The 22,409-nt window shown below is 38.3% G+C and overlaps 1 protein-coding gene across 2 annotated transcripts in view; it reads right to left on the bottom strand.

Annotated features, from left to right (window-relative positions):
* Positions 1-413: 413 nt before the first annotated feature.
* LOC138784620 (cadherin-12-like) overlaps positions 414-22,409 on the bottom strand; it is a 198,256-nt gene continuing 176,260 nt past the window's right edge. For both annotated transcript variants that reach the window (XM_069960242.1, XM_069960243.1), the window contains 4 exons: positions 10,401-10,522; positions 6,835-6,952; positions 3,641-3,892; positions 414-910 (listed from right to left, as the gene is read on the bottom strand). In XM_069960242.1, coding sequence (XP_069816343.1) covers positions 414-910; positions 3,641-3,892; positions 6,835-6,952; positions 10,401-10,522 — 989 coding nt within the window. The remainder of the gene's footprint in view (positions 911-3,640; positions 3,893-6,834; positions 6,953-10,400; positions 10,523-22,409) is intronic.

Raw genomic sequence — 22,409 nt, 5'->3', positions numbered from 1 at the left:
CTCCCCCTGCAGGCTACAGGATTTTATCAATCGCTAGATTTGCACATTTCTTAGATATAATCACTTTTCAGAGCTCATGTAGCCAATGGTTCTCTGTGTGTTTCTACAGGTTAATGTATGTAGGCATTGCATGTCTATGTTTAAGCATAATGTCAAGAAAAAAAAAGATTTTCTAGGTGCCTCAGTTATTTTAAGAAAATCTTTTGTTTGCCCCATTATTTCTACACAAGTTTTCTTAAATGAAAAATATCAAGAAAATATATATTTTTAATTTCATTACATAACCGTTCAGCTGTGAGAAAAAAACAGAAACTGACAGTATGATAAATATTGTAGCATTTTAATATAAAATGTTTATTTTTTTTTTTACATAGTCTAGATAAAGCTTTTTGATTGCTTGCCATTCTATAAAGTTAAGTTATTTTGTCTGTGTTGAAATTTTCTCCTCCGAACATTTCTGCCAAGCTTTTAAATTGAGGGCCCCAGTCACTTAGGAAATCATAATCCTGATCTATCTCCATACTTGGTGATTCTATGGAGCTGAGTGATTCGGCTACAGATCCAGAGCCTTCATAAGCATATGTTGCTAGCGAGTCATATGGTGGAGCATTTGGGTCAACATCATGCTCTTGCAGCCTTTCATTGATGAAATCTCTGATGTCACTATTGTATTCTGCTGCTGGTTTATGACGAGGCAGACACAAAGGTTCTGGTTTTATGTCTCTGCGTCCCTTATTGTCATCAATTACCTTTGGATTTCTTAGGGCACCAATGTCAAAAGCCTGAGTGTCTTCTTCTCCACCTCCCTCATCGTCATAATGAATTACATTATCTCTTATATCTTCTTTTGAGGTCATCAGAGCATCTTTCTTTTTCTGCCTTCTCAATGCTACATAAAGGACCACTATTACTAAAGAAAATAAAGATTGTTATTCTTTTTATTAATGACAATTGGCAATGTCAATTAAGCAACATGTATCAAATCGTTTTACTATGTATGAATGTTCACAGATTTTTCAATAAATTTTTTTTTGGCATGTGGTTTGTTTGCCACCTATTGATTGGAGTGGACTTTTTGAAACTCACTATACATAAAACATTCCCCATTTATACTGAAATCATGCATCTCTGAAAGAGGTGTAAAGTTACTAAAACACAGAGAAGGCAAGGTTTGTGAAAAAAAAATTGCAGTTTTTCTTTGCCAGAAAACTGAAATGCAAACCTTTATAAATTCCCCTTGAAATATATTTACACAAAAAAAGAAAAACTTTAGTCTTAAATGGGTTGGCTCTAGGGATGAGCACATTTACAGTAGGAATGAAGCAAAGGCTTTAAGTTTAAGCCGCTTCTCTCTGGGTGTTGGGAAAAGCTGGATCCCAGTTCTCCAGGACTGGATCCAGCTTTTCCCAGCACCCAGAGCGGAGTGGCATAGAGAGGCACAGACTTCAAAGCCAGCAGCTTGTCAAGATGCTGGCTGATCCTAACGAAACACTTTGCTTCATTCCTACGGTAAATTTCCTCTTCCCTAGTTGGCACTCTAAGGCCGGAAACACACACACAGCAGTTTTTTGGAAAATTGCCTCTGTGGTTTTTGGACCAAAATCAGAAGAGGATCCAACTGAAAAGATATTTTCATCCTATTTGAATCCACTTTTGGTTTTAACAAAAAAACTGCAGTCTGTTTCCAGCCTTATAACATTTTTTCCTTTGCCATAGAACAGGTATTAAATGTCTGATGAATTAAGGTCTGATCACCGGGACTGCCAGAATTCTCAATAATGGAGGTCTCCAGCTGTGCCTTGTGAATTGAGTTACATATTAGCCCTATGGCAGTAAATTAGGTAGTGTCCACACAAGTGCAGTACTACTCCATTCACAAAGCAGTACTTGGAGACCAATGTTCTTGAGATCATTGGGAGCTTTAGCATCTAGGAACACCACTGCTCAACTAGGAACCAGAAAGATCGGGGCACCAGAGCTACAGAGGAGCATCAGGGGTCCAGCAACACTCTTGTCCTTAGTTTGTGTTTGTATTGCATTGTATTGTATTGTTTTTTTCTAATGCTGGATAACCCCTTTAATTAATTCATTCTAGATCTCTTTACTTTCATCTAAATGTAGTTACAATCTGATATTTGTGGTCTCTCTCTCTCCAATAAGTATGACCTTTTTTTGTGGCAGTAAGAATTCTCAGTCACAAATGAATTTTCTTTTATAGAAATAGCATATCTGTTTAGTGTCAGGAAGCCAGTCAGAAGATAGCTGTTAAAGGGTAAGTGATTGACTGACCCACTGACCACTAACTAGGAGTTGCAGCCCAGGGCTCCAGTATATATGTTTAGCTCCCCTCCCCACCTGCATTATCACCATCTTAAAGAGTCATTTTTAAGGTTTTCTTTAGAGGCATACTCTTAAGCCCCTATTACACGTGCAATCACCTGGAGCAAGTGAGCAGCGCCCTGTTACAAGCACCGACAGTAAGCAGGTAAGTGCAGAAGGTTCACTGGGAGTTGCAGGGGGCTTTCGGAAAATCTTTAGATAATCAATAGCTCAAAGAAGATAGCGGTGGTCTGCTGCCACCGCTCCTATTGCACAGAGTTATGGCAGCAGATCATAGTTACTCTGATCGTTGCCGTTTCAGCCTGTTGAAAAACAATCGTGCATGTCGGGTTGAATGTTGTCTTTTACTGCACAATGTGACTATTGGGGGAATATGCCCCTCCGACAGCTCCCCCCCTCCCCTGCACTTACGCGCTCAATGACAGTACGTGTAAAAGCGCTGGTAGCAAGCAGGGAAAGAGAAGCAAGCGAGCGCTGATCTGACAGATCAGCATTTGATCCTCCTGATTGAATGATTGGCCCGTGTATTAGAGCCTTTAGCTGTAATTTGTTGCTGTGGAAAAAAGCCGGCAGTGTGGGCGGCTACATTTATCTGGCTAATGTGTGTGCTTCCTAATTAGGTGTCAGATTATAAACTTAAATGGTATCAGTCTTTCTCCTATGCCTTTCTTCGGTGGTCAAATATTAAATAGAATGTCAGGTTCAGGTATTAGAGTCAGTTGTCAGTGTCACATATTAAAATCAGGGGGCAGTATTAGGTAGCAGAATTAGATGTCAGTGTCACATGTCAGGTAGCAGCATTAGAGGTGAAAGTCAGGGGTCAAATGTCAAAGTAAGGTGTCAGTATTAGTAATAGTCACATGTCAGAGTTGAGTATACTGTATGTATCAGATGTTAGAGGGATTAATTTGATTTAGAACTTACCATCTTTGAGGGGGGCCTCTTGATTAGGGCTCTTGCTCTGTGATCAAGAATGGGCAAGAGGGGATAACAACTAGCAGATATTAGTTTGGAGGATGCAGCTCAACCCATGTGCTTTATGATCTATTTTCATTTGACTGCCCAGCATGTAATTCCAAATGTCTGATGTTTACAAAGCCAGATTATCTGACATATTTTTGAAGCCAATGTCAGGAACAGACTATAAAAAGAGATTTCTCCTCTTTTCAAATCTATTCCTGGCTTTGGCTTCAAAAATCTGTCAGATATCTGTCTGTGTAAAAACACCACAATACTCATGGTGATCAGCAAGATAATTATTATAAAAAGTATACTTTTTAAGTTAAGAGAGCAATCTTACCTAAAAGGATAATAATGCACAGCAAAATGGCTATCAAAGCACCAGTGCTTAAACCAACAGGTAAAAAAATAGCTTCCACATTGCATGAGAGGATAGCCCCTCTTGAGTCACATCTGCATACTCTTATAGTCAATGTGCTTGTACTGCTTTGGATAGGGTAACTGCTGTCCTCCACCACTACTGGTAGGAGATATAACTCTTTATCTCTGCGACTGTATCCATGTCTCTGTGCTTCAATGCCAGCTGAGTTATCTATAGAATATAACAACATAAATAAATTACAGACTCACATTAAAATGTCAATATTCAATAGCAAGTTTGTTGTACAGGTGTACTGTATATATTTTTTATTAAAGTTCCATTTACAACTATGCTATGATAAATATAAAAAATTCAACATATACTTGAACTTTAAAAGATAGTTTAGTTATTGCATTTCAGTCTTTTTATTTGTTTTCATGTTTATAGTCAATTGTAGCAACAATGGCTTTTTATTTATTTCAATTCCATCTCCTACCTATTAAGAACAGGTAAGATTGTCGGCAGAAAAAGAACACTTGGTCCATCAAATCTGCCTTTTTAGAATTTAGACGTTAATTTCAAGGATCTACTACTCTTTCAGTAAAATAATATTTTCTTGTGTTGTTTCTGACCCTAACTTGTGTTCTTTTTTATTTTTAATTAAAAACTCTTCACTCTTGACCCTTATTTAGATCTAAACATATTTAAATATTTAGATCATGTCCCCCCCTTTCCCTTTTTTACTCCAGACTGTACAGATTTAGATCCTTAAAGGGGAGTCCTATTCTTCTTGTCTTCTGACCCATTCTATTTTATCTCTTTGTAGGGGAAGTACACAGCTCAATAGAGCTCTATACCGCGGAATCAAAAGTGAAACCGGGAAAAAAAATATTTGCGCAGTGAAATTGGGGGGAAAAAAAATCATTTTGGGGGTTTTGTGTTTACGCTATTCCCTAAGTCAGTATGATTACAATGTTATGTATTTTATATAACTTGTATTTTTCCTAACTGCTTTTAGAAGGTTAAAATGTTTTCTTAAAAAAAAAAGTTAAATGTGTTTAAAATTACTCTATTCCCATTCTTACAATGCTTTTAATTTTTGATCTACAGTATGCCGCGGGGTGAGGTGTAATTCTTTTGCATCGTAATCTGTTCTTCTTATCGGTACCTTGCTTGCTTATATGTGACTTTTTGATCACTTTTTATTACAATTTTTTATTTTTTTATTACAAAAAATCCACAATTTTGCACTTTGGCAGGTTTTTGTGCTTACGTCATTTACTGTAAGAAATCAGAGATGTGATAATTTAATTGTTGTTATCACACACACAGCAATACCAAATATCTTTGTTTATTTATTTATTTTATAAAATAGGGAAACGGTGGAGTAATTCAAACTTTTATTAGAGAAGGGTATTTTTTTATTAATGAAAAAACTTTTTTTTTTTATACTTTAACTTTTAGTCCACCTGGAGGACTTTTATTATTACCGCACTGATCTCTCGTAGAGATCAGTGCAGTATACTTAATACAGATCAGTGCTCTATTTCTCTGGGCTGCTGCAACCCAGATCTATAGATGACCGAGGCGGGATCAGAGAAGGCTATTTAGAGCCATTTAAATGCAGCTGTCAGCTTTGACACCTGCATTGAAACGGCTAATTAACGGGCCCGGCAAACAGACTGCACCCGCTTATAGCCGCAGTCCCGGCTACTAATAGAAGCCAGGAGCATGGCGGTTCAGAGTTGTTCGACCCCTCTCTGAAGCACCCCCACCTGCAGCAGGAAGTTCATTTACATTCTGATGCAGGAAGGGCTTTACCAATAGATGATACTGTCAAGACTGACAGCAGCATTTAGGTGGCCTTTGCATACCTTCATTAGCGGTCTGGTAAAAAAAAAAGAAGAAATATATTTGATATTGCTGAACACAGAATTGCCGAAACTATTGAATAATCACATTCCTGACCTCGTACAATAAACGCTGTGAGTGCAAAAGTCAGCCAAAATGTCATTTTGGTTTGATATAAAACATTCTTGGAAATTTACTGTGGCTAGTTTCTTTTTAGTTTATTATGTTACTTGATTAAAATCAATCCCTAGTCTGTATTGAATTGTACGATTTAGGCTAGGTTCACACTATGTAACTGTGCGGCTGTATTTGCGGCTGTAATTGTGCGGCGGTATTTTTGGTGGTTCATGCGTACGCTGGAAAGTATACGATATACGGCTGCACAGTGCACACTATGTATGAATCTACAACCCTATCGTAAACGGACCCGTAAAAAATGAACAAGACCATTGTTTGCGGCTGGACATGCGGCCGTGGATTGACAGGCGGTCCGTACGGAGTACTTCAAAAATAGCCGGCAATGATGCCGAATGCCGATACCTCTAATAGTTAATATATTAAATTAATAAAACACATTTTCTTTGTAATAAAGTCCTTTCGTTGTTTAATAATTTAATTCTAACGAATCCATCATTGTGCAATTAAATATACTGTTAAAATATATAAATATATAAATATACATTTATTTATATATATATTTATTTTAACAGTATAATTAATTGCAAAATGATGGAATCGTTTTAAATTAAATTATTGAACAATGAAAGGGACTTTATTACAACGAAAATGTGTTTTATTAATTCAATATATTAACCATGAGAGGCATCGGCATACTGCAGAGGATCGCAAACCCCGGTAATAGCGATTCATGTAAACTGTTTCCCTGCTTTCCCAGATGCATCCAGAGGTGTTTGCATCACTTTCTTAAGATTTTATTTGTTATTTTTAGTTGAACCAGATTTCCAAGTAAATGACCGTATGTTTTCAGCCACATGTCTATTTTTTCCCACGGCCGTAGTTTCATCCCACATTTACAGCCGCATAAAAAATACAGCCGCACAGTTACATAGTGTGAACCTAGCCTAAAAATGTAACATATCACTATTTTGTATCTTTTCTTATCATTTTCTATGAAGTGTATTTATTTGTCAAACTTTGAGATAATGATTCAAGTTGTTGAATGCATTTTATGTGCTGTGTTAGGGAACACATTCAACATCACTCCAGCAGAGTGTGGAAACATCTGTTATTTGTTTGTTCCGTAGATTGCTAATGCAAGTGGCTCTTTCAGAATATAAAATGTATGTAATCATAAGCCTCACTTTTATAGTCATGGACGGTAAAATTGGGATTCGTCAAACCATCAGGTGGCAGCCTGAAGGAAAATTTCTGCCCTGTAGGTGACATATCTCTGTCAACAGCACCAATAATTTGGATGATCTGAAAGGAGAAAAGCAGAGAGAAATCATATAGTGGTCACACCATTTGTTATGTAAACACTTTGTACAATAGGCTTGTGCACACAAAAGGAATATTTATTCTAGGATTTATAGGCTTTTAGAGAATAAAGAAAGTGGGAAAGAACAAGGACAAGAAAACAGAAGTAAAATTTAAATCCCATTTACTGTACAGTCAAGCTCTTTAGTGAAACCAATACGTATAACACCACTCATAAGTCACCATTTAGAAGGTAAGAAAACAGAGGGGGAAAACTCTTTAAAAAATTGTAACAAAAAAAAAAAAAAAAACTTTTTTTGTTGCATTTATTTTGTAACTTTATAAGAAAATAATTATATAATGCCATTACCTAAAGCATTCTAAGATTATTTTTGCAGGACACATTGCACTATTATAAGTGGTATATATATATTATTTTTTTACGTAGAGAACTTTTTTTGAATTTGAAATTCTCATACCTCTTTTTTCATTCACGTTTACAATAAGTCTACTTTATGCTGACATAATGTATTAAGCATTTGTTTATAAGTTAAAGCCTATATATTAAGCAGAGCTGTTTAAAATTTTGAAGAAAATTTCAAAATCACATTTATAGGTACCATTCCAACTCTGAAGTAGCTTTGAGGGGCCTGTATGTTAGAAAACATTAGGAAGTATTTAAAATTAAATTAAGGAATTTGTTAACCCTTTAAAAGCAAAATGGGAGCAGACTTTAATTTTTCCCCCAAAATGTTTTATTGGCTCAGAGGAAAGTGATTAAAATCAGTAGCCTGCCACAACTGCTGATTAGCTTATTGCAGATGAAGGAGCCGACTTTGCAAAGACAGAAGACAACAGAATCCCAGTAGGGAAAATTTAACCCCTTTCCTCCCAACAGACAATAGTCTGTCCACCAGTGGCTTTAGTTGGAATGCTGTGCATCCTCATTTGACGCTCTGCGGGCCATACTGTTCAGCCTGGCCCAGAAGGGGTAAATTGGTGATGCTATGCATCCTCAATAAATCCCCTGGAGCAAGACTGTTCAACCTGGCTCACAAGGAGTTAAGTGAAGATGCTATGCATCCAGACTGCTTCATCTACTGTGCTGTAGAAAAAAAATCAGCAGTAGTGGAAACTGATAACTGTTAGAGATGAGCGAATAGTAAAATATTCGATTCAATTGGATTTGATTCGAATAGCTCCCGATATACGACTATTCAATTGAATATTGAATCCCATTATAGTCCATGGGAGAAAAATCCTGGAAATAAAGATTTGACGAATCGGAGGTCACCAAGTCCAAGACAAATTTAGAAAGTGATGCAAACACCTCTGGAATGCATCTGGGAAAGCAGGGAAGCAGTATTACAGGGCACGGTATTACCGGCAATTAGCAATTGCCGGCAATAATACCGCACCCTGTAATAGTTAATATTTAATTAATAAAACAAAGCTTTGTTCTAAAAAAGATATTTTCGTTATTCAATAGCTTAATTAAAATGAATCCATGCTTTTGCAATTAAATATACTGTTAATAAAAAAAATATATATATAAATAAATGTGTATATTTTTTTTATTTACAGTATATTTAATTGCAAAAGTATGTATTTGTTTTAATTAAGCTATTGAACAACAAAAATAACTTTACTAGAACAAAATGTGTTTTATTAATTAAATATTAACTACTACAGGAAGCTGTATTATTGCCGCCAATTCCTATTGCCAGTAATACAGCTCAATGTACTAATTAATACTTTACTTTAATTAAAACAGCAAATGTTTCTTCTAATGATGCTATTTTTTTATCACAATAGCAACATTAGAAGAAACATTTTGATTTATAATTCCGCTCAGCTGATTGGCTGAGCGGACATATAAAGAGCCAGTCCCGCCAGACTAAGCTCAGTGTGCCAGGGACCGGCGAAGAGATAAGATAGAAGAAAGAAAAGAGAAGATATAAGAGAATTGGGAGGGTGATAAGAAAGCTCTCACCCCCCTGCACTACACCCATCCCAGCAAGGAAGGGGGGTCACTTAACCCCTTCCTTGCTGGTGTGGGTGCAGTCTGACATCAGTCTGGCCCAAAAGGGGTTGAATGAGGATGCTTACTTAACCGCCTGAGGGCCAGATTGTTCAGTATGGCACCCAAAGGGTTAAGGGGGATGCAATGCATCCTCCCTTAACCTCTTGGGTGCCACACTGTAAGCAGCGATCTTTAAAAATGCTGCATACTGTAAGATGCACAACACCGCTCACAATGATGGGTGTTGTGCTCCTGTTTGTCTGTTTTTTGTGTGTTTCTCCCTTATATTTTTCACTTGTGTCTTGTCTTTATTTCTTTACTATATAGACTTAGTAGTGGAAGTGCAGGGGGGGGAGCTCTCTTTTCTTTCTTCTATCTTATCTCTTCGCCGGTCCCTGGCACACTGAGCTTAGTGTGACGGGACCGGCTCTTTATATGTCCGCTCAGCCAATCAGCTGAGCAGACATATAAATCAAAATGTTTCTTCTAATTTTGCTATTGTGATAAAAAAAATTGCATTATTAGAAGAAACATTTGCTGTTTTAATTAAAGTAAAGTATTAATTAGTACATCGAGCTGAATTACCAGCAATAGGAATTGCCGGCAATAATACAGCTTTCTGTAGTAGTTAATATTTAATTAATAAAACACATTTTCGTTCTAATAAAGCTATTTTCGTTGTTCAATAGCTTAATTAAAACAAATAAATATATTAAATATACTGTAATTAAATATATATATACACACTTTTTTTATATATTTATTTTCTTATTAACAGTATATTTAATTGCAAAAGCATGGATTCATTTTAATTAAGCTATTGAACAACGAAAATAACTTTTTTAGAACAAAACTTTGTTTTATTAATTAAATATTAACTATTACAGAGTGCGGTACAATTGCTTGTAATACTGCTTCCCTGCTTTTCAAGGGAGCATAAACTTTATTAAAACAGCAAAAAAATTGTTTAGCTGTTTTCGTAAAGTTAATTTAGATTTGAATATTCTATCACATATTCGATTGAACTCGAATCTTTCGAATAGTGCAGTATTCAATCGAATACCTATTTGATTGAATACTATTCGCTCATCTCTAATAACTGTCTGATAAATCAGTAAAGTTGCAGCAGCTGCTTCTGTCACTCCTTGTCTGAGCCAAACCTCCTGTTGACAGGGGGGAAAAGCTGGTTTTGTAGTCCTTCCATTTTCCATTTCCTGTCAGTGGTGGAAAGCCCGAAAAGCCACTGAAGTGAGGACTATTGGTAACAACATTATATTAGAAAGTTATATATCTTGAGATGATAGTTTTATTTAAATACAATTTTCTCATACTGGAGTACCCCTTTACGCAGAATGAACCCTTAATCATTGTAAGTAGAATTATGTTACTGTGTAAGTAATTATTTAAATATCTGTAAAAGTACTTTACCTGTCTTGGTTTAGCATTTTCACATACTGATGTTTCATATGGTATTGTCACTTCTGGAGCAAATTCATTAACATCCAGAACATTTATGATAACTTTGACTGAACTGGTTAATTGTGGATTACCTGCAAAAGGAAATTCATATATAATGAGAAAAAAAATAAAAAAGATTATCCTTTCCAGATATTAACTGTTTTGCATGTTTGCCACACTGAATAATTCTTGTTGTCTGTTGTAGAAAATGTAAGCTCTGTTACGGCACATGGATGTAACACACATTCGTTATTCAGCTAAGGATTTTTTTCGGTTACACAAAGCAGGTATGACTGCAAAATGTAGCTCTTCTTCTGGTTTATCTTGTTCTTTCATAGACTACAACTTATCAGGTCAAAAATCTGGATTGGGCCGTTGCATTATTATCTTTTATTGTAGCGCTACAACATATATTACTAACGTATTTACTGCTAGGAGGTTGGAATGTGTCTGACATTTGAAAAATATTTTCTGTCCAGTTATTCATTGCACTACACTGACTGGATGAAACATACTGATTTTTACTGTAATTATCATGCCGAATTTGTGCAGACATGGTCTCTTTAAGCCTTACTACTCACTACATTTTCAGCTCTACCCCACAACAATAAGATGTAGTGTATTCTGAAAGACTTTAATTACTTGGCAGAGGTTTAGGGAGGAATACAGATTACCATTTCAAATATCTTAATAGTCTGACTCTGGGGCCACCTAGCTTTCATTATCCAATGTTTACATAATGGCGAAACAGTATTTCCCACATGAACTTAATGACCAGGGTAAGAGATTTCTCATGTTTGCTGAATAATGTGCTAAATTTTATTTGTTTGTAATATTTCCTTTATGTTAAAATACAAAATGACCCAACAAACACAAATCTTTTAGAGGGATGGTCTATTGTGTGACGTTATTAAATAGAAGAGGCAATCCCACAGGGCTATTTATATTTCTCTGCAATCAAATGCCACATGTAGGGCTTTGACTTTCCCCAAATATAATCAAGCAGTCTTACAGTCACGTTGTTCTTTGTTGCTAACAGTAACCAATAACAGCCCAGCATTAATTTTACCAGAGCTCAATAAAATTAAAAAGCTAAGCTCTGATTGGTTGCTATAGGCAACTAGGACATTCTTAATTTGAATACAAAACAAGAGAAAAGGAGCTGCTGCACCTCACACCCATGGCTGACACCAATGCCTCTCGGCTACATTTACCCCCCCCCCCCCCCACACACACACACACTGCAGGCACAGGCGGAGAAGGCAGCCGCCAAACAACACGAGTGTGAACATAGTGTTACTACTCACCATTGCACCAGCAGGTAGAATGGGAGAAAGAGGAGGTACGAACTATATGTGCACAGGTGCTTCCTTCTAATTGGGGTCACATGGGTCTTGTTTTCTCTTTTTTGTATTCAGCCATGGGTGTGAGGTACAGCTGCTCCTTTTTCTCTCCATTTCTCTTTTTTCTTTTTGTGACTACCACTCCTTCTTGTAAGACTCATGTGACCCCAATTAGCAGGAGCACCTGTACACATATGGTAAGTACCTCCTCTTTCTCCCATTCTACCTGCTGATGCAATGGTGAGTAGTAACACCATGTTTTTACACTTGTGTAGCTTGGCGGCCGACTTCTCGCCGGCGTTGTGTGGTTTAGTGTAGTTACCAGGCCTTAGGGTAGATGGCGCCCTGTGCAGAATATTCTTTTGGTGCCCCCCCCCAGGCTGATTGCCAGCCAATCCCCAGCCTATCTCTTGGAGACACACATTGTATATACTGCTTACGCAGACACATACAGTCATATATACACATACAGACACACAGACACATACAGGCACACAGTATAAATATCCTGCTAACACATACAGTTACATATACACATACACATGGGCACATATATACCCTAGACCAGGGGTCCCCAAACTTTTTATACAAGGGGCCAGTTCACTGTCCCTCAGAGCGGTTGATGGCCAGACTATATGCTGCTGCTATATCTGTTCTGCGGGGAGCTGTTGGAGCTGGAGGATGACACTGTCTCTGCCCATGAGGGGGAGGTGGAGTGGATGATCATACTGCTCATCTGTCTCGGGTCTGGGGGAGGAGCATTGGGGGTGGCTTAGGATGATGGAGTTGTAGTTCTACCACAGCCACACAGGAGCATGCTGGAAGTTTTTGTCCTAATTCGGCTACACAGAGCACTAACACACAGACATATACACACAGAAACATACATATACTCACCCACACAGCAGTAGCAGTGGAGGATGTCTCTGCCCATGAGGAGGAGAAGGTAAAGCGGAGGATCACACTGCTTATCTCTCTCCGTCCCGAGGGGGGGGGGGGAGTTAGGGGCAACTGGGTGCTGGGTAATGATGTGGGGGAGGGGGATGGGGCCAGGCTGCAATCACATGTCAGGGGAGAAGAGCTTTCTCCTTGATACCTCTAAGCAAACTGCTGTGCTGAGGCAGGGGCCGGATATATGGGCTCAGGAGGCCTCAGGTGGCGCCCCTTCCTGCTAGGACTGCACAGCTCCCTCGCACAACCCTAAGACCAGCCCTGGTAGGGACTCATGTGGGCCAGAAGACCTGCACTTGGTACATGAGGCAATATGGTTTGATCAAATTACATACCAACATTCTGGCATTGGTTTTTAAATGTAGCCAAGAGGCATTAGTTTCAGCCATGGGAGTGAGGTTCAGCTGCTCCTTTTTCTCACCAGGTTGTTTTTTTTATACGTTCTCTTTTTTCTTTTTGTGGCTAGCAAACCTCTTTGTATGTCCCATGTGACCCCAATTAGCAAGAAGCACCTGTGTACATCTGGTAAGTACCTCCTCTTTCTCCCATTCTACCTGCTGGTTTAAGGGTGAGTAGTAACACCTTGTTCCCACTCGTGTTGCTTAACGGCTGCCTTCTCCGCTGGCAGCACCTGTGGGGTATGGCAGGGCCCAGTCGGTTTGGACCTGTGACAGTGGGGTTTCAGGGCAATTCTGAGGCCCCCCCTCCCCTGTTGTTGCTTGCTTTGCGTGGTTGGTGGTCACTAACCGACACAGTGTTGGTTTTATGTAGGGAGTCATGTTGGCCAGAAGACCTGCACATGGTACATGAGGCAATATGGTTTGATCAAATTATATACCAACATTATGGCGTTGGTTTTTAAATGTAGCTGAGAGGCATTAGTGTCAGCCATGGGCATGAGGTGCAGCTGCTCCTTTTTCTCTCCAGGTTGGACATTCTTACTATGAGATATTGTAATCTACTGAGGCATAGACCCCAAAGAACACCTATTTTCCCTATTGGTTTAAAATATAACTTTTATTAACGAAATAAGTAAAATTGAAGTAATAAAGTGAATTTGACAAACAGTAATAAACGCAGAATGTGAACAATGAATTAAAAGGCTTTGGACGATCTGCCTTTGTCCTAGATAATAAACCATATACACAAGGGATAGGAGTGCATCAATGATCGGTCAGTACTCTCTGTAGAGTCACCACATACGATTTACTAACCCAAAGGGGATAAAGCAAGACACCCCTGAGAGTATAGATGCCTCCTATCCTCACAAGTGTATATAAAATGGGAGACACTGTGACTAGGTTTGCCTATCTCAGCCCTTGAGCGATTTAGCGCGTTACGCTCAGCTAGCTAGCCTCCCGTCTTGTCAATAACAGTGTCTCCATATGCGGCAGCGTACAAAGGATTAAAACAGCCCAGCGTCTGACATGTTTCGTTGCGAACGCAACTTTCTCAAAGACTATGGCTGATGGGCGGCGTCAGAGCGGAGGTTTAAATAACCTATTATCCCAGCAGATGCCACCCTGATAGGTCAGGAGGATTTAGCGTAATAGTCAAAACTCCCCTAACGATGACGTGGCGGTTAGACATAGGGTCATTTGAATACGTCGTCCTTTTGATAGGCAGATTAAGTATCAAAGGGGATGATACGTTTATGCTTGTGCGCAGGCGTGTGGACTTAGTCAGAATCGCAGGTTAGCATAGCCACTGCGCATGTCTCCTGACTTAGACTTTTAACGCCTGATCTATTAATGCGCATGACTTAGGACTTAGAACAGGAACGATGTATAACGATCTGCGCATGTCATGAGACTTAGCTGATTTTTGGCTTTTTAGTCAGGATGTTAATTGCGCCTGTCCATGGACTTAGAATATTAGAGGTGCGCATCTTCGGATAAGAATCAACAAAGATGTACACCTTGGAAACATCTCAATACAAATTAAACTGTATTCATCCCCTGATTTAGTCATCTAAATGGACTTCCTTTATTTCAGATCGACCTTGCCCAACCAGATTATTTTATAGGTGAGTATTCTAGTTACGAGGGGGAGGGGGGGAGGGGAGGAGGAAATATAGTATATATCATACATGACCTATCAATTAAAACACCGTACAATTCCGGTAATACTATGTCTTCTAATTTCTATGTCATATTTCATAAACATTAGTTTTAAGATCACGGAAAGATCATTAGTTGTGATCACGGAAAGAGGTCCCCCTTGTTTGTAAAAAGTATTCTACCGCTTTGGTTCCTAAATTATGCCCAATGCTCGTGTATAAAGCTTCAACATCTAGTGATGCGAGCATTGTTCCTGGAGAGAGAATAATTTCTTGAATCTTAGTCAGTGTTGCTTTTGTATCCGTTAAATGGGAGGGTAAAGCCTCAAAAAAGGGAGACAATATAATATCAATATAGGTACTTATACCTTCAGACAAGCTGTTATTACCCGACACGATAGGTCTGCCGGGAATTGGGCGTCTTTCCTTATGCAGCTTAGGTAGTGCATAAAAAGTAGGAATTGTTGGACATGGATTATATAAAACTTTAAATTCATCATCGGTGATTAGTCCCTTGTGTTTTGCTCCCATTAGGATCTGTTTTAGCTGTTTTAGCTGCACCCACTTATGCAAATTTATTTTTGGGGTGGTGGGAGTCGGAGGTGGTGTTCTCCGACTCCCTCCTTCCCTATACTTCACAGATTTTATTTTGGGGCCGTTATATTGATGACGTTCTCATCCTATGGGACGGAGATATCAACCTCTTTCAGGATTTCGTTGCAGCTTTAAATGACAATAATATCGGTCTAAAATTCACTAGCGAAATTCATCACAATCATATTAATTTTCTTGATTTATCAATCACCAAGAACACTGATGGTACACTCTCCACTGAAATTTACAGGAAGAAGACAGCAACAAATAATTTCCTAGCCTGGACTAGCCATCACCCTCTCCCCCTTAAAAAGGGAATACCGGTAGCGCAATATATTAGGGCCCGCAGAAATTGCTCGGACGAGGAAGCGTTCGAAAGGGAATGTAAGACCCTATATTCTCGGTTTCAACTCAGGGGTTACCCTAAAAAAGTTCTACATAAAGCCTACTACAGGGCTAAACATCTAGAGAGGAATTCTCTCTTACAATCTGGAACTATCGCTAAAAAAGATAGTCCGAAAACCATCAGATGTATTGGCACATTTGATGTGGCCCATTGGCATATTCATAGGATTTTCAAAAAGCACTGGCCAATCCTAACGATGGACTCGGATCTAAAAGATGTACTAACTCCAAGACCAAGCCTGACATATAGGCGTGGTAAGAACCTAAAAGATTGGCTAGTCCATAGTCATTTTTCCGATGATAATGACATCCCTGAAACCAATTGGCTCAAATCTAGAGCCTTTGGTTCATTTACTTGTGGTAAATGCATCTTCTGCCGCTATATTGTTAAAACAAAATTCTTCACCAATCCGCATGATCAAAAAACCTATGAGATCAAAGAGTTTATCAATTGCTCCACAACTGGAATAGTGTATGCAATAGAGTGCCCATGCCATCTATTGTATGTCGGGAAAACGGTACAGCCTTTCAAAAAGAGAATCTGTCAACATGTCAGCTATATTAATACAAAAACAGAAACAAGTGTGGCGAGACATGTTAATAATGTTCACGGAGGTGACCCCAGAGTTCTAAAATTTTGGGGAATCCAGCAGATCAAATTGGGCCCCAGAAAAGGAGATTTGGACAAAAAACTCCTACAACTGGAGGCAAAATGGATTTTCAAACTCAATACATTGGCTCCCTACGGTTTGAATGAGGGGTTTACCTACACTCCCTTCCTTTTAATCTTAAAACTAATGTTTATGAAATATGACATAGAAATTAGAAGACATAGTATTACCGGAATTGTACGGTGTTTTAATTGATAGGTCATGTATGATATATACTATATTTCCTCCTCCCCTCCCCCCCTCCCCCTCGTAACTAGAATACTCACCTATAAAATAATCTGGTTGGGCAAGGTCGATCTGAAATAAAGGAAGTCCATTTAGATGACTAAATCAGGGGATGAATACAGTTTAATTTGTATTGAGATGTTTCCAAGGTGTACATCTTTGTTGATTCTTATCCGAAGATGCGCACCTCTAATATTCTAAGTCCATGGACAGGCGCAATTAACATCCTGACTAAAAAGCCAAAAATCAGCTAAGTCTCATGACATGCGCAGATCGTTATACATCGTTCCTGTTCTAAGTCCTAAGTCATGCGCATTAATAGATCAGGCGTTAAAAGTCTAAGTCAGGAGACATGCGCAGTGGCTATGCTAACCTGCGATTCTGACTAAGTCCACACGCCTGCGCACAAGCATAAACGTATCATCCCCTTTGATACTTAATCTGCCTATCAAAAGGACGACGTATTCAAATGACCCTATGTCTAACCGCCACGTCATCGTTAGGGGAGTTTTGACTATTACGCTAAATCCTCCTGACCTATCAGGGTGGCATCTGCTGGGATAATAGGTTATTTAAACCTCCGCTCTGACGCCGCCCATCAGCCATAGTCTTTGAGAAAGTTGCGTTCGCAACGAAACATGTCAGACGCTGGGCTGTTTTAATCCTTTGTACGCTGCCGCATATGGAGACACTGTTATTGACAAGACGGGAGGCTAGCTAGCTGAGCGTAACGCGCTAAATCGCTCAAGGGCTGAGATAGGCAAATCTAGTCACAGTGTCTCCCATTTTATATACACTTGTGAGGATAGGAGGCATCTATACTCTCAGGGGTGTCTTGCTTTATCCCCTTTGGGTTAGTAAATCGTATGTGGTGACTCTACAGAGAGTACTGACCGATCATTGATGCACTCCTATCCCTTGTGTATATGGTTTATTATCTAGGACAAAGGCAGATTGTCCAAAGCCTTTTAATTCATTGTTCACATTCTGCGTTTATTACTGTTTGTCAAATTCACTTTATTACTTCAATTTTACTTATTTCGTTAATAAAAGTTATATTTTAAACCAATAGGGAAAATAGGTGTTCTTTGGGGTCTATGCCTCAGTAGATTACAATTTAATGATACCTCCTACTGGACTTTGGATCTAGTTATCCATTACTATGAGATATTGGACTTCATTAATGGACCTGAATTAACTTAATAGAATATTCAGGTTCCTATTGAACCCCAAATTTCATTGTTTTATGTTGTTAACATGACTGTCTCATTTCAACTGGGGCAACACGCTCTATTCCTAAGTAATGTCAAAACTATTATACTATATTGTCTATTATATACTACTAGAAAATGTATCCGGCGCTGCCCGAGTATAAATTATCACAGTGTTATTTATACCTTCCCAACTACCATTACAGAATGAGTGAGTGAGTGAGTGAGAGTATGTGTGTGTATGTGTGTGTGTGTGTGTGTGTGTGTGTGTGTGTGTGTGTGTTTGGGTGAGGAGGGGATGTGGTCAGACAGTGACATAATGTTTGTGAGGTAAAATCTGATCTCCAGAACATTCTACCATTTATTTGTATGTGTGTGTTTTCCCCATCCCTCTCCTCATGAGCTACCAACAGGCCTTGCTGTCATATGTGTGATTCTTTGGATTCGCACAGTCATGTCTCTATAGCTCTTGCTGAGGTTAAATCCCTCACCTGTGCATTTCTGGGGAGACTTAATCATGTCATCTGTGTGTGCAGTGTGGGGATTCTCCAATTTATTTCTATGGGGCAGATTTCAACATCCCCTTACCCTCTCCTGAATATTTTGCAAGGACGGGACATTCGTTCTAATCTTCCCAGCACCCAATGTATCTGCCTGCCAAATTTGGAGTCAAATGGCTCAGGCGTTTTAAAGTCTATAGAGGATAGCTGACAGCTGCATTTAAATGCAATTAATGCGTCATCCGTGGTGGTCTAGTTGACGGATGCCCCCTCCCCAGTTTAGCATGTTATTACATACAAAATATGGCCACATTTTATATCTAATTTACTGTCATATTTTGCTTTTATTTTATTTTATTGTACTAAAGCTTTATACTAACAATTTGTACCCCATTGTTAAGCTTGCCATACAGATAGGATAATGGTTTGCTTAAAAATGTTCCATTTTGATAGACTTAGTGTGACAGCGAGCAGTGATTACTTTTATTCACTATTATTACTATAGCAACCACTGCATGCTGGGCAGAGGCTTCCATGCACAGCAGGCAGCCTCCCTCAGGTACTGTATATTCTGAGACAGTCCTGCAATTCCTGGCACGAACACTGGTGGCAGCATAAGATTGCCTCTGAAGTGGTTAAATAAAAAAAATAAATAAAAAAAAGGTAGAAATTTACTTTAATGGGTTTATATTACAAATATAACCTTAATAAAGCAGTGTATCAACAATAAATATATAAAGAAGGTGACTCCCTGGAGTACTTCTTTAAATACAGTTTAAATTGAGTTTCGTAAATGAATTAATTATTGTTACACCCATAGGTTATGTTCCCACAATGTCAAAAATAAAGAAAAGTTGGCCATTTTTGACATTTAAAATAACATCCTTTTTTGACGTGATTTAACTGACTGCAATGGCAATGCATTGAAGTCAATGGGAAGACGGACGTCCGATGCACACAATGCATTAAATAACAGACGTTTTTACCGCGGACGTCAAAATAACGAACATGATCATTATTTTCTGATGTCTTTTGGAAAGGCGAACATTTTTTATTAGTTGTTTACATGCAGTTTTTCCTTTTCCACCGTTCTTTCTCTATTTTTACTATTAAATTTAATGGACTTTTCAATTAAGCCACACCCTAAGTCCAGTTAGTAACCCTAAACTAGAATAATGTACCAACAGCCGTCATTACACTAAGGGGAGGCCAGGCTGCTAAATGATGTCCTTTATTTTAAACTCAAAATGGCGGATGTTATTTTAAACGTTGTGTGAACATAGCCTTATGTTTAGTTTTTTTTACTTATTTTATTGTAAAGCTTTTTTATAAACTCATTCACCTAGTGTTCAATCCAATTTGGGCCTTATTACCCTAACAGTTTTCTTTCTTTCTTTTTTTTTTTTTTTTTTTTTCATTACATTTTAATGGTGTGTTCACACCTACAGGATCTGCAGCTGATTTTCTTTAAATTTCATTTAAATAACTGAACACAGCATCAAATCTGCTGCAGATCTGCTGCAGATCCTGTAGGTGTGAACGCACCCTAAGACTAAATTTTTTTTCATTAACATTCAGCAAAAACTTGCAGGAAAAGTTGTACTCTTTATTAATGCCATTTTAAGTTTCATATAACTTACTGACTACATTTTGTAAATTTTTTTTAAAAAAGGTGCTTTTTCTTAACTTGGTCATAGTAATTTTTTTATTTTTTTATTTTTGCTACTAAGATGCTTTAAAGAAGCACAATATGGATTTTTAATGATTATATGTATGGGGAGGGGTTAATTTTGTGGTAAAGTGTTTATATCCCCATAAAGGGATGTAATGCAGCGTACTATATCTGTTAGCATTATGCTGACAGGCAATTTATACAGCCATGTCTCGGGCACATGTATAGTTATGTATATACATACGTATAGAAGCTGCTAGGTTGTCACTGTAAAAAACAAAGCACCCTAGCCAGAGGTCTGCTGTGGTTGCTGTAAAAACATGCATGTACTGTATGTATACATTTTTTAAAATAAATATTTCACTCTGTGTTGCACTACATCTCCTAGGTATGATAGTTTGATTAAAAATGAAAAGTATTCAAATTATTTACTAAAGAGGCTAGAGCATGGCATGTAATAATCTCCCACCGTGCTGTTGAATGTAGATGAAGCAACTGTCTGCAGGAGTCTTTAGTTTTCTATGACTGCTTTTCCTTTTTCTGTATATGTGATTCTAATAGGAATCAAATGAAAACACCTCCACAGACTTCTAACATTGCATAAAGAGAAGATCCCATCTGTCATAATCATGAATATTTTATAACTATGAAAATAATTTCAGTCTGTGACTGTCAAGTATGGTTTGTGAACATAAAGTGTGTCAGTAAAACACTTGGCAAATCCATACTAAAACTTCTGACACATGCAATAATATCTTCATCCGGAGGCAAAACATTGCATTAATATTTAGTTGGAAGTGTTGTGTTAGAATTGCCTTTCAGCTGTATTTTTAGTTGGATTACATTCTTTTGTCAAGTAAAATTTGTGTCAAGGCTCACTTAAATGTAACATTTCTCTCATTGTAGAACAAGTTCTAAAGTTCATGGAAAACTGCAATAGTAGTTTTCCAAAACAAATGTGATGAAATAGCATTTACCGTCAATCACAGATGCCCTACAGCAATACAAGATGCCTAGGCAAGAAAGGCCTTTGAACATTAGACACCCAGTCTATGTTTGTTAGACGCTTTAAGATGTGAGATTGTTTATGGTGCTATTTTCATAGTTGCAAATGAAATTCCTAGCAGACGAATTTTCACATTGAAAAAGGATCATCTTGAATTTCATTACTGTCAGTACAAGCCATCACGTTATAATAAACAAATTTATGATATGTTTTCATCCTTATCTTTTCATGTTGTTGCCATATTAAAGCAGCACAAAGTAGAAAATGATGAAGAAACATAAGGCTGGGGTCATACAATGTAAAATTAGGTTTAAAAAAAAATGGCAGCAATGTAGGTAAAAAAAAAAAAAAGATCCATCTTTTAAGCTAATGAAAACACTGTTGACAGTGCAAACACTTTAATAAATAGAACCTGTGTGTTGAGAAAAAGTGGTTAGACCTTAACAAACCAATCAGAGCTTAGCTTTCTTTTGCAACAAGATCTGTTAAAGGGGTTATCATGCATAGAAAAACATGGCTGTTTGCTTTAAAAAAAAAAACAGCATCCATATTGTCCTCAGTTTGCGTGTGGGTTTTGCAGCTCAGTTCCATTGAAAAGAATGGAGCTAAATTGTAATACCTCACGCAACCTTGGGAAGGTGTTGGACTATTTCTGCAATAATCCTTGAAAGAGTCCTTTATATTATAATTTGAGCTGTGATTGCTTGCTATGGGCATTTGTGCCGGTCAAATCCTACTAAATATATGGACACCAGAAAGAACCCCATTAAAATCAATATGTTTCATCATGTTCTGTTTCTGTTGTTTGATACTATTTAACCCCTAGACCAGTGATTTTCAACCTTTTTTGAGCCGCGGCACACTTTTTATACTTAAAAAATCCTGGGGCACACCACCAACCAAAATGGCACAAAATGACACTAAAACAGATTCTAAATGTATTTATACTCATTCAGTGTGAAACCTGGGCCTGTTTTCTTCTCCCCCCCGCCCTGTGCTTCTCTCCACCATACTTCTCCCCCCTGCTTCTCTCCTGTGCTTCTCTCCTCCCTGCTTCTCTCCTGTGCTTCTCTCCACCATACTTCTCCCCCCTTTTTCTCTCCTGTGCTTCTCTCCACCATACTTCTCCCCCCTGCTTCTCTCCTGTGCTTCTCTCCACCATACTTCTCCCCTCTTCTTCTCTCCTGTGCTTCTCTCCACCATACTTCTCCCCCTGCTTCTCTCCTGTGCTTCTCTCCCCCGCTTCTCTCCCCCATGCTTCTCTCCGGTGCTTTTCTCCACCATACTTCTCTCCCCCCTGCTTCTCTCCACCAAACTTCTCTCCCCCCTGCTTCTCTCCCCC

The sequence above is a fragment of the Dendropsophus ebraccatus genome, chromosome 2, assembly GCF_027789765.1.
Source record: "Dendropsophus ebraccatus isolate aDenEbr1 chromosome 2, aDenEbr1.pat, whole genome shotgun sequence".
NCBI lineage: Eukaryota > Metazoa > Chordata > Amphibia > Anura > Hylidae > Dendropsophus > Dendropsophus ebraccatus.
This window is presented reverse-complemented; position numbering and strand designations above follow the sequence as displayed.